General features: G+C 42.0%; 1 protein-coding gene across 3 annotated transcripts in view; it reads right to left on the bottom strand.

Annotated features, from left to right (window-relative positions):
• LOC133556865 (calcineurin-binding protein cabin-1-like) overlaps nucleotides 1-16,227 on the bottom strand; it is a 40,121-nt gene that overhangs the window by 13,340 nt on the left and 10,554 nt on the right. For all 3 annotated transcript variants that reach the window (XM_061907193.1, XM_061907194.1, XM_061907192.1), the window contains 2 exons: nucleotides 11,805-11,879; nucleotides 1,105-1,381 (listed from right to left, as the gene is read on the bottom strand). In XM_061907193.1, coding sequence (XP_061763177.1) covers nucleotides 1,105-1,381; nucleotides 11,805-11,879 — 352 coding nt within the window. The remainder of the gene's footprint in view (nucleotides 1-1,104; nucleotides 1,382-11,804; nucleotides 11,880-16,227) is intronic.

The raw sequence follows: 16,227 nt of genomic DNA, 5'->3' as shown, positions 1-16,227 counted from the left end.
GGAAGGACATGGTGGCTGACAGCCGTCTTAAAGAAGTGAGGTGCCTCTACCTGTGTGTTGTAGGAAGGACATGGTGGCTGACAGCCGTCTTAAAGAAGTGAGGTGCCTCTACCTGTGTGTTGTAGGAAGGACATGGTGGCTGACAGCCGTCTTAAAGAAGTGAGGTGCCTCTACCTGTGTGTTGTAGGAAGGACATGGTGGCTGACAGCCGTCTTAAAGAAGTGAGGTGCCTCTACCTGTGTGTTGTAGGAAGGACATGGTGGCTGACAGCCGTCTTAAAGAAGTGAGGTGCCTCTACCTGTGTGTTGTAGGAAGGACATGGCGGCTGACAGCCGTCTTAAAGAAGTGAGGTGCCTCTACCTGTGTGTTGTAGGAAGGACATGGTGGCTGACAGCCGTCTTAAAGAAGTGAGGTGCCTCTACCTGTGTGTTGTAGGAAGGACATGGCGGCTGACAGCCGTCTTAAAGAAGTGAGGTGCCTCTACCTGTGTGTTGTAGGAAGGACATGGCGGCTGACAGCCGTCTTAAAGAAGTGAGGTGCCTCTACCTGTGTGTTGTAGGAAGGACATGGTGGCTGACAGCTGTCTTAAAGAAGTGAGGTGCCTCTACCTGTGTGTTGAGGGAAGGACATGGTGGCTGACAGCCGTCTTAAAGAAGTGAGGTGCCTCTACCTGTGTGTTGTAGGAAGGACATGGTGGCTGACAGCCGTCTTAAAGAAGTGAGGTGCCTCTACCTGTGTGTTGTAGGAAGGACATGGTGGCTGACAGCCGTCTTAAAGAAGTGAGGTGCCTCTACCTGTGTGTTGTAGGAAGGACATGGTGGCTGACAGCCGTCTTAAAGAAGTGAGGTGCCTCTACCTGTGTGTTGTAGGAAGGACATGGTGGCTGACAGCCGTCTTAAAGAAGTGAGGTGCCTCTACCTGTGTGTTGTAGGAAGGACATGGTGGCTGACAGCCCTCTTAAAGAAGTGAGGTGCCTCTACCTGTGTGTTGCAGGAAGGACATGGTGGCTGACAGCCGTCTTAAAGAAGTGAGGTGCCTCTACCTGTGTGTTGTAGGAAGGACATGGTGGCTGACAGCCGTCTTAAAGAAGTGAGGTGCCTCTACCTGTGTGTTGTAGGAAGGACATGGCCGCTGCTGCCGCTGCTGCTGCTACTGCTGACGCAGGATGGCAAACTGCTCTCCTGTGCACAGACTGATCGTGGAAGCCCGACGTTTGAGGTCTTGACAACTTGCTCAGGGGCTCAAACACCACTTTGGCTTGGCCGTCTTGGGTGGACAGTGGTTGGCACGTGGCGTGGCTGATCAAGACCGGCGTTGGTAGGGAGGCAGGGAAGAAGAGGTCTCTGCTGTATTTGGGCGTGCTGGGGGCGTCACCTGCAGTCTGCAGGAGACACAAGAAGGAGGGTCATCACTCAGACCTTTGTGGCACATGGACACCACTACACTTTGCTAGACTGCAGAGAAATGATCATTTCTAAAGACCTCTCTGGCCAAGGGCCCCAACAAACATTGATTTGGAATGCTTTTGCAAACGCAGAGTTGTGTTTCTGCACCCTAGATTCTGAAATGACCACGGCTCTGAATCCTCACTGACACATCTGTGGACGTCTTTTGGAGGAGCACTTGCAAAATACAAGAGCTGCACAAACAACCTGTGACAACAGCGGCCCTGCTCCCACAGGCGCTGTCATGGCAACAGCGGAGCACTGTTTGCAGAAATGAATACCTTCTCCATTTCTACGTATAAAACGGATGACAAGTTGGAGGATTTTCCAGCCATTTAAAAAGCCAGAAGACAAAGTTGAAGGATCTTGACAATATGTGTTGTTTAATACAAATGAACAAGAAAACCATCAGGCTCCCAAGGCTCCCATGTCCTGTGCACTGCTGCCATGTCAAGTTGAAGCACGCCCGGAGAATTGTCCTGCAGAAATCAGGCAAACTGAAAACCAAGTGGCGCAGCCTCCCAAGAACAACACAGCAGTCAGGAGCCTCATGCATGCACAAGCCTTGATGATTCAGCTCCTACTGAATCATCGGCACGATAAATACCAATGTGCCAGCTCAACGGCTGATAGAAAAGCTGTACCTAACAAAATTGCAGCACGCCACAGTTCCCACATGCAGCCTGTTTCAGGACTGATTCATCAACTGACTGATTCAGTGAAGTATTCCAATAATATTATTGTGGTTGATTCTCACACTAAACTGACATGACTAACACATGTTTTGATCAAATAAAACAGACAATTAGTAGGATTAAACTAAAATACAAAATCTATTATTCCCACTTAACTTTGTCAAAAATGGGCTTATGAAAAAAGGAAGAAAATATACAATTTTAGTGAGGATCTAATAAAAGAACAAATACAATAAATGATCATTACAGATTGAATCATCAAATGAAACAATCCCACCCACTTAATGCCATCCCCTGTCTGTCTGGCATCCTTATCGATCCAGGAAATAGCCTGCTAACTAACTAACAGTTGGTAAAATATACAACAAAAACACTACAGCATTTCTTTCAATTTATCCATGGTTAAAACTGGCTAAGTGAGGTTGAAGCTATGTGGTCTTTAAAATACAATCCAATCCAGCACATTTAAACAACATAAATGTGTCCAAAGTGCTGCACAACAATATTCAAATATTAATCCTTAGCTCCACCAATGACTGAATAAAAAATAAAACCAATATAAAAACAATATAAAATAATTATGATTAAAAACGATTTTAAAGGGTAAAACCAATTAAAACAATAAATACAAATCAAAATTTTAGAAAACACAGAGCACACAGAGGACCACACAACTCAGGTAGTGTTAAAAGCCAAAGAATAAAAGTGGCTCTTAAAACGAGACTTAAAAGAGTCCACTGTGGGAGCAGTTCTAACATGGAGGGGCAGAGTGTTCCGGAGCTTAGGGCCGACCACAGAGAAGGCCCGGTCTCCCCTGGTTTTAAACCTGGTCTTGGGCACCTCGAGCTGGAGCTGGCTCTCGGACCTCAGAACGCAGGCAGGGTTGTAAGTTTGGATGAGGTCTGAGATATAAAGGGTGCCAGTCCATGTAAAGATTTAAAAGCAAACAGCAATGCTTTAAAATCAATTCTAAAATGAACAGGGAGCCAATGCAGACTCTCAAGAATTGGGATTATATGTTGGCGTTTCCTGGCCCCTGTTAAAAGTCCTGCTGCCGCATCCTGGACTAACTGCAACCAGGAGAGAGATGTTTGGTTAATGCCAGCATAAAGTGCATTGCAGTAGTCCAGGCCACTTGAAATAAAAGTATGCACCACTTCTTCAGAAAGGTTAAAAGATAAAAACGGTTTTACCTTTGCTAAAAGGCGAAGATGATAAAAACAAGATTTTAAAAGGCCATTGACTTGTTTGTCAAGTTTAAAATGGCTGTCTATAGTGAGGTCAAGGCTGGTGACCTTGGGACGCACATCATTGTGCAATAGTCCCAAGTCAGTGAGGGCCCGATCAAAATCTCAAATTTCAGTTTTTTCCTCATTCATTAGTCAAAAATTCTGGGCTAACCAAGCCTTGACGTGGCATAGACAGTTGAGAAGGGGTGTCAGGGGGCCCTGGCCTTTAAAATAATGCTAACACAGCATAGCTAATGGTGGATGGTGACTTTTTCACTCTACCATGTGATAAAGTTAAGCGCTTTAAACAAAGTATCCAAAAGTGTATTGTTTTTTATATACTTGGTATATGTTTGTGCATGTATTGTCATGTCATCTCAATGTGAGCATTCTGAGTTGCTGCCTTCCTAAACATGCACAAAAATATATTAGATCAAATAAATGAAAAAATTAATAACGTTAAAGTGTTTTTTTCTTGGTTGGCTTCGTGTTCCTGTTTAGTCTGAACTTGTTTCTTTGGACTCCTGTCTGCTTTAGACACAAATAAGCAAAAGGCTGCTCTGAGAGGAGCTTTTTGGTTTTCTGTGTGCATTCGTTCAATACAGAAAAAGCTGTCAGAAAGCTGTGTCCTCCACAAATTGCATTTTGAAAATGGTCATTGTAGTAAAGTATCTGGACCACAGTTCCCCTTTGGAAGGCCCCTGAACTAGTTAATGTTGTGTATGAGAAGTAATGGAACCTTAAGCAACTTCACTCCTTGTCAGCAACCAGCAGAGGGTGCAAGTAACTACACTACTTTGATGCCTGCAGTGTACACACTGGAAGGTAATCGGGAGCCGGAGCTTTGTTGATATGGACACAAATCACATACATCACACCACAGGAGCTGTAAATGCTGTTTTGGTGGAGGAAATAAAAGTCAGCTGTGCGTGTTTTCATGCTCAGTGTCACACAGGCGCATGGCGCTCTGTACTTGTGTGGGCTCAGACCTGAAAAAAGCACGAACAAATGTTTGGTGTTGAAGCCGAGAGCACCAAGGAGTCTCCTCAGATTTGCTACTGCAGGACGTGAGCAGGCGGCACAAAGATGCCACATAGCCAGCCAGCTGTTAGACTAGACTGCAGAACAAGCTGGTCAGCAGAAGCACACACACCACTCTTTAATAAAGATGGAGCTATTCAGCATAAAGGATAAGCCAATGAAGAGTGAAACAGTTTGAAATATCCCAAAATATTGACAGAAAAATACAGCAAAAAAGCAGATTTTGTATTTAACATCTGGTCAGATTGTTTGCACATGTGCAAGTGAAGCACTGCTCTGCTGCCATCAATGACATCATGGGAACTAGTGAGTGATGCTCAAGTGCCAAAAGGGAAGTTCACTAGGTTATATTTAGCTCTGGCATCAACTTGAATAAATCTGGGAATTACCAAATTATTCATCAGTTTGGCAGATTTCACCCCATCATACACAATCATTTTCCACAAACACATGTTTATTCTACAACCTACTATTTTGGCAGAAGAATTAAGAAAATATGCTAAAATAGCCTCTTTGCTGAATATTTTCCCATTTATTAATCCAGAATCAGTTCATTGTAGAGTCACTGATGAGAGGGCCTGGCTCATACAGTGGGGCAAAAAAGTATTTAGTCAGCCAGCAATTGTGCAAGTTCTCCCACTTCAAATGATGACAGAGGTCTGTCATTTTCATCAGAGGTACACTTCAACTGGGAGAGACAGAATGTGGAAAAGAGTTTATACCAAAAAGTTCTATTTTGGTTTCATCTGACCACATGACATTCTCCCAATCCTCTGCTGTATCATCCATGTATCCTTTTTGGTATAAACTCAACTCCTGGTGTTTGGAGGAAGAAGAATACTGAGTTGCATCCCAAGAACACCATTCCTACTGTGAAGCATGGGGGTGGAAACATCATGCTTTGGGGCTGTTTTTCTGCTAAGGGGACAGGACGATTGATCCGTGTTAAGGAAAGAATGAATGGGGCCATGTATCGTGAGATTTGGAGCCAAAACCTCCTTCCATCAGTGAGAGCTTTGAATGGTTGACCAAATACTTATTTTTCACCATAATTTACAAATAAATTCTTTAAAATTCCTACAATGTGAATTCCTGGATTTTTTTCCCCCATTCTGTCTCTCACAGTTGAAGTGTACCTATGATGAACATGACAGACCTCTGTCATCATTTGAAGTGGGAGAACTTGCACAATTGCTGGCTGACTAAATACTTTTTGCCCCACTGTAATTCATGTCCAGGCCCAATCCACTCATCTGAAAAAAAACTGTTTTGGAGCATGTTGAAAACAAGTCTTGAATATCAACACAACACTACTTGTTATAAGGGGAAGCAACAATTATAGATTTTGACAGTACTGAGTAATAATTACGCTTTCACAATTATCAAGGTTATCATTCATTGATCATTTCACGCCTTAAAATGTATAAAATACAGACACTCCCTGGAGATTTTGAGATGTTGTCTATTACTTTCAGAAATACCAGTAATCAAATGACAGTGCAAAGTAATACATACAAAAAAGTATTATCAATAATAAATACAGTAATTAATTCATAATTATATTAATATAAGACTAAGGTTAATTTTGTAATACCCCAGGAGAAAATGTTGCTAATGTAATAAACTCAAGTGTTATTGTCATCAATTGTCATCCGTCAATGTCATGCTGCGTTAATAATAACTGGAATGCACAGAATTAGATCCCATTGTATAGTGCTGTTATTCTACAAGTTTGTGGTGTTATGTTAGTGCTTTACACTTGTTATATTCCCTTAAAATGTGTAGAGTGCATTCAACACAGACAGGAAGCAGCAATCTTAAATGAAGCCCTTGTTGCTGTTTGTTTACACTGAAAAGACTCCATGCTAAGTTATATTCTTTAAACAAAATCATATAAGCATCATAACAGTAATCATTTCTGAAAGAATTGGACGTCTGCTTGCTGTCTCTGCCTGATCATTATTTTAGTAAATAAAACCCAGGAAGACAAAAATATTTGTCTTTGTGGCGGTCATCCCCTCCAGATCCAAGCACAGGATTTACAGAGAGCAGAGCCCACAAAAGGAGCCTCCTGATTGGCTGCTGCAACATACAGTGAAGCCAGTGCACGGTGCCAACTTGTCTTCAGTAAAGCATGGCTGCCAAACAACCAGCAGGAAAGATCCCGATATGCTGAAGGGGAAGATATCCCCGGAGAATTGTAGCAAGCTGCACGGCAAAAGTAGTCTGCTACATTAAAGCCACATTTAACGGCATTTTTATCGATGTATAATATCAAGATGAATGTAAGTGAAAGTTTACAAATTGACCCAATAAGGGTCTGTTATGGAACTATTAACTCTGTCATTGAGCTGGGGACACCTCACAACGACCTCTAGGGGTCCCCACACCCCACTGTGTCTATGTATTTACTTTGCCTTTTCTTTGGCCCACCTCTATAATGTTATTCATTATCTCTGCCGACAGTAAAAAAAAACAGCATCCATCTATATCTTGACAAAGAAAACCATTTGGCATGTGTGTTGTTTGGGAAGAGTTGGTGATGGTTATGTGCAGTAAAACATTTCATGAGCGCAACTCACACTAATTTCATTTGCGATCCTTACATTTAATTACATCACAACTATTTACAAAGCGCGTTTCCATAATAGTTGGGAAATTGTGTTTGATGTAAATATAAACAGAATACAATGATTTGCAAATCCTTTTCAAGCCATATTCAGTTGAATATGCTACAAAGACAAGATATTTGATGTTCAAACTCATAAACTTTATTTTATTTTGCAAATAATAATTAACTCGGAATTTCATGGCTGCAACACATGCCAAAGTAGTTGGGAAAGGGCATGTTCACCACTGTGTTACATCACCTTTTCTTTTAACAACACTCAATAAAGGTTTGGGAACTGAGGAAACTAATTGTTGAAGCTTTGAAAGTGGAATTCTTTCCCATTCTTGTTTTATGTAGAGCTTCAGTCCTTCAACAGTCCGGGGTCTCCGCTGTCCTGTTTTACGCTTCATAATGCGCCACACATTTTCCATGGGAGACAGGTCTGGACTGCAGGCGGGCCGGGAAAGTACCCGCACTCTTTTTTTATGAAGCCTCGTGCTGAATGTGGCTTGGTATTGTCTTGCTGAAATAAGCAGGGGCGTTCAAGAAAAAGACGGCGCTTAGATGGCAGCACATGTTGTTCCAAAAGCTGTATGTACCATTCAGCATTAATGGTGCCTTCACAGATGTGTAAGTTACCCATGTCTTGGGCACTAATGCACCCCCATACCATCACACATGCTGGCTTTTCAACTTTGCGTCAATATTAGTCTGAATGGTTCGCTTCCCATTTGGTCCGGATGACATGATGTCGAATATTTCCAAAATAAACTTGAAATGTGGACTCGTCAGACCACAGAACACTTTTCCACTTTGCATCAGTCCATCTTAGATGATCTCGGGCCCAGAGAAGCCGGTGGCATTTCGGGATGTTGTTGATAAATGGCTTTCGCTTTGCATAGTAGAGTTTTAAAGGCCTACTGAAAGCCACTACTAGCGACCACGCAGTCTGATAGTTTATATATCAATGATGAAATATTAACATTGCAACAAATGCCAATACAGCCGCTTTAGTTTACTAAATTACAATTTTAAATTTCCCGCGGACTTTCTTGTTGAAAACGTCGCGGAATGATGACGCGTATGATGACACGTGCGCGTGACGTCCCGGTTTGTAGCGGACATATTAGCCCAGCACCACTCACGGCTAAAAGTCGTCTCTTTTCATCACATAATTACACAGTATTCTAGACATCTGTGTTGCTGAATCTTTTGCAATTTGTTCAATTACTAAAGAAGACGTCAAAGAAGAATGCTGTTGGTGGAAAGTGGTGGATTGCAGCTGCCTTTAGCACCGAGACACAGCCGGTGTTTGTTTGTTGTGAAGCTTTAACACAGAGCGGTCAAGCGAACATGTTTCTCTACGTCAAACAGCGAGTTTTTGGATGGGAAAATTGTGGTATTAAGTCGGCTCTTACCGCTCTTACTTCAGTGGATTATGGGACTTCCTCCTGCAGCTCAAAAAGGCAGTTGTGATCTTGGCTCCTCCAATGGCTTCTATGAGAGACACTGGCGTTCACCGCAGCCATCCGACTTTCAGGTATGACTTTACAATCTCACTAAAACACTATTAAAACAATAAGCAGATAAGGGATCTTCCAGAATTATCCTAGTAAATGTGTCTAATTACATCTGAAACGGTCCCACTGCCGCTGCCTGGAGCCGCCTCTTTTTTTTTTTGTGCTTCACTCTAACTTTCCTTATCCACAAATCTTTCATCCTCGCTCAAATTAATGGGAAAATTGTCGCTTTCTCGGTCTGAATGGCTCTTGCTGCTTGAAGCTATAATTGTAAACAACGTAAGGATGTGAAGAGTCCTACAACCCGTGATGTCACACGCTCATCGTCTGCTACTTCCGGTACAGGCAAGGCTTTTTTATTAGCGACCAAAAGTTGCGAACTTTATCGTCGATGTTCTCTACTAAATCCTTTCAGCAAAAATATGGCAATATCGCGAAATGATGAAGTATGACACATAGAATGGACCTGCTATCCCCGTTTAAATAAGAACATCTCATTTCAGTAGGCCTTTAACTTGCACTCACAGATGTAGCGGCATACTGTATTTAGTGACAGTGGTTTTCTGAAGTGTTCCTGAGCCCATGTGGTGATATCCTTTAGAGATTGATGTCGGTTTTTCATACAGTGCCGTCTGAGGGATGGAAGGTCACGGTCCTTCAATGTTGGTTTCCGGCCATGCCGCTTACGTGGAGTGATTTCTCCAGATTCTCTGAACCTTTTGATGATATTATGGAGCGTAGATGTTGAAATCCCTAAATTTCTTGCAATTGCACTTTGAGAAAGGTTGTTCTTAAACTGTTTGACTATTTGCTCACGCAGTTGTGGGCAAAGGGGTGTACCTCGCCCCATCCTTTCTTGGGAAAGACTGAGCATTTTTTGGGAAGCTGTTTTTATACCCAATCATGGCACCCACCTGTTCCCAATTAGCCTGCACACCTGTGGGATGTTCCAAATAAGTGTTTGATGAGCATTCCTCAACTTTTTCAGTATTTATTGCCAGCTTTCCCAACTTCTTTGTGACGTGTTGCTGGCATCAAATTCTAAAGTTAAAGATTATTTGCACAAAAAAAAATGTTCATCAGTTTGAACATCAAATATGTTGTCTTTGTAGCATATTCAACTGAATATGGCTTGAATAGGATTTGCAAATCATTGTATTCTGTTTATATTTACATCTAACACAATTTCCCAACTCATATGGAAACAGGGTTTGTATAATGATCAATTGAGGCTTGCAAAGACATATTCTTATGTCAGGCACTGTCACATGACTCTGTTTGGACAATACAATGTCAGCAGTAATGATTCCATTTCACCAGTCAAACAAGCACAAAGTACAGCTATAGGAAGCGGAAATAGGTCAGTACTTTTAAAATATTTGATAAAGTAGAGACCCAAAATACTTAATGTTCCCAAAGAAGAAACTTTAGTGACGTGACGTACGTGGCACCGGCTGCTTGAGAGAACTGCTGAACAGAAACCACCTAAAACAGTTGACTATGTATGTCTCTGATGATAGAATAGAATAGATTAGAATAGAATGGACTTTATTGTCATTATATTTGCATATAACGAGATTAAAGACTCCAACTTAAGGTGCGGTAGTGGTAACAAATATGGGGTGCTTATATATGATCCTAATAACCACAAGTATTCCAAAGGGAAAAAGCGGTAGAAAAATGTATTTTTGGATTGATTATTTAAACACATTAAAACATTTCCAACCACAACCTAAAGCAGCAGAAAAGTGTCCTTATCTGTTGAGTTACTAGCATTAGCATTGTCGTCTTCTACTGTATTTACATCTAACATAGCTAACAAGTAGAAATGAGCACCATCATCCCCCAGTACAGAGAGGCACACCTGGTATGGTCAGTCACCTAAGAGATAAGAGCATGGAAACTTAAACTTCATGTGGAGCTGGGAAAGTAGAAGACACCGACTTATTTGCCAATTCAGACAAATTTACTACATAGAAATGTACTGACTGTTTATGTCAGTAGAAATGTTCACCTTTCAGCTCACAGGCATTCTACTTCCAACTAGAGAAAGCATGTTGACGTAAATTGGAAATGAATTTCACGCACGCACGCACGCACGCACGCACGCACGCACACACACACACACACACACACACACACACGCACGCACGCACACACACACACACACACACGCATGCACACACAAACACACACACACGCACGCACGCACACACAAACACGCATGCACGCACGCACGCACGCACACACACACACACACACACACACACACACACACACGCACACGCACACGCACACGCACACACACAAAACAACTGTCGTCCAAGAACCATTGAAAAATAACTACTAAATAAATCAGAATTTACTTACGACTTACTTAATACTTGAGTAGTTTTTACACAGAATACCTTTTTCCTGTTACTTAAGTAATTCATTTGATGATTTTACTTGAGTCATATTTTTCCAACAGAGCGGTACTCTTCTTTGACTACAAGTTTTGGGTACTCTACCCACCTCAGCATATTGGGCGCCTTAGATCCTTTCGCCACAAGTTTCTTTTGGCAGGTTTTGCAAATGAGTGAGCCATCATCCTCAATGACTCCCTGGTCATTTTGTAAGTACTGGAAATGCTCCCACTGCCATCTCCAGCTTTTTTGTGTGTGTGGGAAGAGTTCACTGTTATGTCCGGCTGCCGTTATGAAGCTAATGTAGCATACTGACGTGCGTATAAGCGCATGCACGGCTGGTGTAACTTTGTATTCGTGCCATGTGCCGAAAATAACATATTGTCCGTTTATACGGGAGTAAGGAGGACTGAAACACAAGGTGTAGTGTGATTTAAATCATGGTTAATGGTAAAACCGCTTCATCGTTGCATCCCTACTTATATTGTTATAAATATACCAAGGATGCAGGAAAAATGGTTAAATCATCAAAGATTTAAGCCACTTGAGATTGTTTTTGTCAGCCCTGCACTGATTGAAAGTGATTCTGCACATAGCTCCATAATAGGCGTGGTGATTGCTTCCAGATAAATCAGAGCTCCGAAAAATATTACACAATGTCCCCTTATGATAGTTGTATGTTGTTGTTTCAAGTCGTTATGAGGTAACACACTGGCCTTTAAAAGCAGAAATCTTGGAAGCTGAACACCAGGAGTGTGGCGTGAAGTAAGACCGAAGTGACCGTGTGACTGGGCAATGAAAGTGGGCACCACAGGGGTGCCAAGAAGCAGTGAAATAAGAAAGATGAGTTGTCTGTACCTGTCTTTGGGTAGAAGTAGCCAGCTGAATCTGGCAAAACTTCACAGCTTGGTCCAGAGCCACATCCTCATCAACCTAAAGTAAGAGAACAGTCAGAATAGCCACATTAGAACAGTTTGCATCTTTAGTCATCTTTCTTTTTACCTGCTTATGCAAAATGTATTATTTTACAATGTATGCATGCATATTGCATGTCAATGTCCATGGCCTGATTATGTGCTTTGATTATGAAGTTGTGAGCCAGACATGATTGGAGCACCAGTGCAGCAAGGCTCTGTGTGCTGGGACTGGACGCTTGCTAGGTGGCTGTTGTCAAGCTCAACTACAGCGAAACATGGAGCAATGAACAGGAATCATGTCCACACAACTCTTGTCTTCTAGCAGCCTGTTGGGAGATATTTGGCTTTGGATGTCCTTCAATAGTTTACACTTTCATCTGCTTTCAATTAATTTCAAACTACTTTTACTACTCTTTTATAAGTGTATTCATTCTGTTGCTAGGCGGCCCAGCTTTGTATCCATTTCCCACATTGTACACATTTCAATGTTGACGTCCCGGTACACCTGTGTCTAAGAGCAGACAAAAAGGTGAGGACATGTCGGTGTACAAACAAAGATGGAGGCGGACGTGCAGCCTAGGCCAGGGCTGGAGGGAGTATTGGCTGCAAAAAGGGACGGGCGACATGGCCTACATTACAACATATATCACGGGCGACATGGCCTACATTACAACATATATCACAGTGTGGGCGACATGGCCTACATTACAACATATATCACAGTGTGGGTGACATGGCTTACATTACAACATATATCACAGTGTGGGTGACATGGCTTACATTACAACATATATCACGGGCGACATGGCCTACATTACAACATATATCACGGGTGACATGGCCTACATTACAACATATATCACGGGCGACATGGCTTACATTACAACATATATCACGGGCGACATGGCTTACATTACAACATATATCACGGGCGACATGGCTTACATTACAACATATATCACGGACGACATGGCCTACATTACAACATATATCACGGGCGACATGGCTTACATTACAACATATATCACGGGCGACATGGCCTACATTACAACATATATCACGGGTGACATGTCTTACATTACAACATATATCACAGTGTGGGTGACATGGCTTACATTACAACATATATCACGGGCGACATGGCTTACATTACAACATATATCACGGGCGACATGGCTTACATTACAACATATATCACGGACGACATGGCCTACATTACAACATATATCACGGGCGACATGGCTTACATTACAACATATATCACGGGCGACATGGCCTACATTACAACATATATCACGGGTGACATGTCTTACATTACAACATATATCACAGTGTGGGTGACATGGCTTACATTACAACATATATCACGGGCGACATGGCCTACATTACAACATATATCACGGGCGACATGGCTTACATTACAACATATATCACGGGCGACATGGCTTACATTACAACATATATCACAGTGTGGGCGACATGGCCTACATTACAACATATATCACGGGCGACATGGCTTACATTACAACATATATCACGGGCGACATGGCTTACATTACAACATATATCACGGGCGACATGGCTTACATTACAACATATATCACGGGCGACATGGCTTACATTACAACATATATCACGGGCGACATGGCTTACATTACAACATATATCACGGGCGACATGGCCTACATTACAACATATATCACAGTGTGGGTGACATGGCCTACATTACAACATACATCACAGTGCGGGTGACATGGCTTACATTACAACATACATCACAGTGCGGGTGACATGGCTTACATTACAACATATATCACAGTGTGGGTGACATGGCTTACATTACAACATACATCACAGTGCGGGTGACATGGCTTACATTACAACATACATCACAGTGTGGGTGACATGGCTTACATTACAACATACATCACAGTGTGGGTGACATGGCTTACATTACAACATATATCACAGTGTGGGTGACATGGCTTACATTACAACATATATCACAGTGTGGGTGACATGGCTTACATTACAACATATATCACAGTGTGGGTGACATGGCTTACATTACAACATATATCACAGTGTGGGTGACATGGCTTACATTACAACATATATCACAGTGTGGGTGACATGGCTTACATTACAACATATATCACGGGCGACATGGCCTACATTACAACATATATCACGGGCGACATGGCTTACATTACAACATATATCACGGGCGACATGGCCTACATTACAACATATATCACGGGCGACATGGCCTACATTACAACATATATCACAGTGCGGGTGACATGGCTTACATTACAACATATATCACGGGCGACATGGCCTACATTACAACATATATCACGGGCGACATGGCCTTAATTACAACATATATCACAGTGTGGGTGACATGGCTTAAATTACAACATATATCACAGTGCGGGTGACATGGCTTACATTACAACATATATCACAGTGTGGGTGACATGGCTTACATTACAACATATATCACAGTGTGGGTGACATGGCTTACATTACAACATATATCACAGTGTGGGTGACATGGCTTACATTACAACATATATCACAGTGCGGGTGACATGGCTTACATTACAACATATATCACGGGCGACATGGCCTACATTACAACATATATCACGGGCGACATGGCCTACATTACAACATATATCACAGTGTGGGTGACATGGCTTACATTACAACATATATCACAGTGTGGGTGACATGGCTTACATTACAACATATATCACAGTGTGGGTGACATGGCTTACATTACAACATATATCACAGTGCGGGTGACATGGCTTACATTACAACATATATCACAGTGTGGGTGACATGGCTTACATTACAACATATATCACGGGCGACATGGCTTACATTACAACATATATCACGGGCGACATGGCCTACATTACAACATATATCACAGTGCGGGCGACATGGCTTACATTACAACATATATCACAGTGTGGGTGACATGGCTTACATTACAACATATATCACAGTGTGGGTGACATGGCTTACATTACAACATATATCACAGTGTGGGTGACATGGCTTACATTACAACATATATCACAGTGTGGGAGACATGGCTTACATTACAACATATATCACAGTGTGGGTGACATGGCTTACATTACAACATATATCACAGTGTGGGTGACATGGCTTACATTACAACATATATCACAGTGTGGGTGACATGGCTTACATTACAACATATATCACAGTGTGGGTGACATGGCTTACATTACAACATATATCACAGTGCGGGTGACATGGCTTACATTACAACATATATCACAGTGTGGGTGACATGGCTTACATTACAACATATATCACAGTGTGGGTGACATGGCTTACATTACAACATATATCACAGTGTGGGTGACATGGCTTACATTACAACATATATCACAGTGTGGGTGACATGGCTTACATTACAACATATATCACAGTGTGGGTGACATGGCTTACATTACAACATATATCACAGTGCGGGTGACATGGCTTACATTACAACATATATCAAAGTGTGGGTGACATGGCTTACATTACAACATATACCACAGTGTGGGTGACATGGCTTACATTACAACATATATCACAGTGTGGGCGACATGGCTTACATTACAACATATATCACAGTGTGGGCGACATGGCTTACATTACAACATATATCACAGTGTGGGTGACATGGCTTACATTACAACATATATCACAGTGTGGGTGACATGGCTTACATTACAACATATATCACAGTGTGGGTGACATGGCTTACATTACAACATATATCACAGTGTGGGTGACATGGCTTACATTACAACATATATCACAGTGTGGGTGACATGGCTTACATTACAACATATATCACAGTGCGGGTGACATGGCTTACATTACAACATATATCACAGTGCGGGTGACATGTCTTACATTACAACATATATCACAGTGTGGGTGACATGGCTTACATTACAACATATATCACAGTGTGGGTGACATGGCTTACATTACAACATATATCACAGTGTGGGTGACATGGCTTACATTACAACATATATCACAGTGTGGGTGACATGGCTTACATTACAACATATATCACAGTGTGGGTGACATGGCTTACATTACAACATATATCACAGTGTGGGTGACATGTCTTACATTACAACATATATCACGGGTGACATGGCTTACATTACAACATATATCACAGTGTGGGTGACATGGCTTACATTACAACATATATCACAGTGTGGGTGACATGGCCTACATTACAACATATATCACAGTGCGGGTGACATGGCTTACATTACAACATATATCACAGTGTGGGTGACATGGCT

Source organism: Nerophis ophidion, linkage group LG07, assembly GCF_033978795.1.
Source record: "Nerophis ophidion isolate RoL-2023_Sa linkage group LG07, RoL_Noph_v1.0, whole genome shotgun sequence".
Classification (NCBI taxonomy): domain Eukaryota; kingdom Metazoa; phylum Chordata; class Actinopteri; order Syngnathiformes; family Syngnathidae; genus Nerophis; species Nerophis ophidion.
Note: the sequence above shows the minus strand (reverse complement) of the source record. Positions and strands in the feature narration are given on the sequence as shown.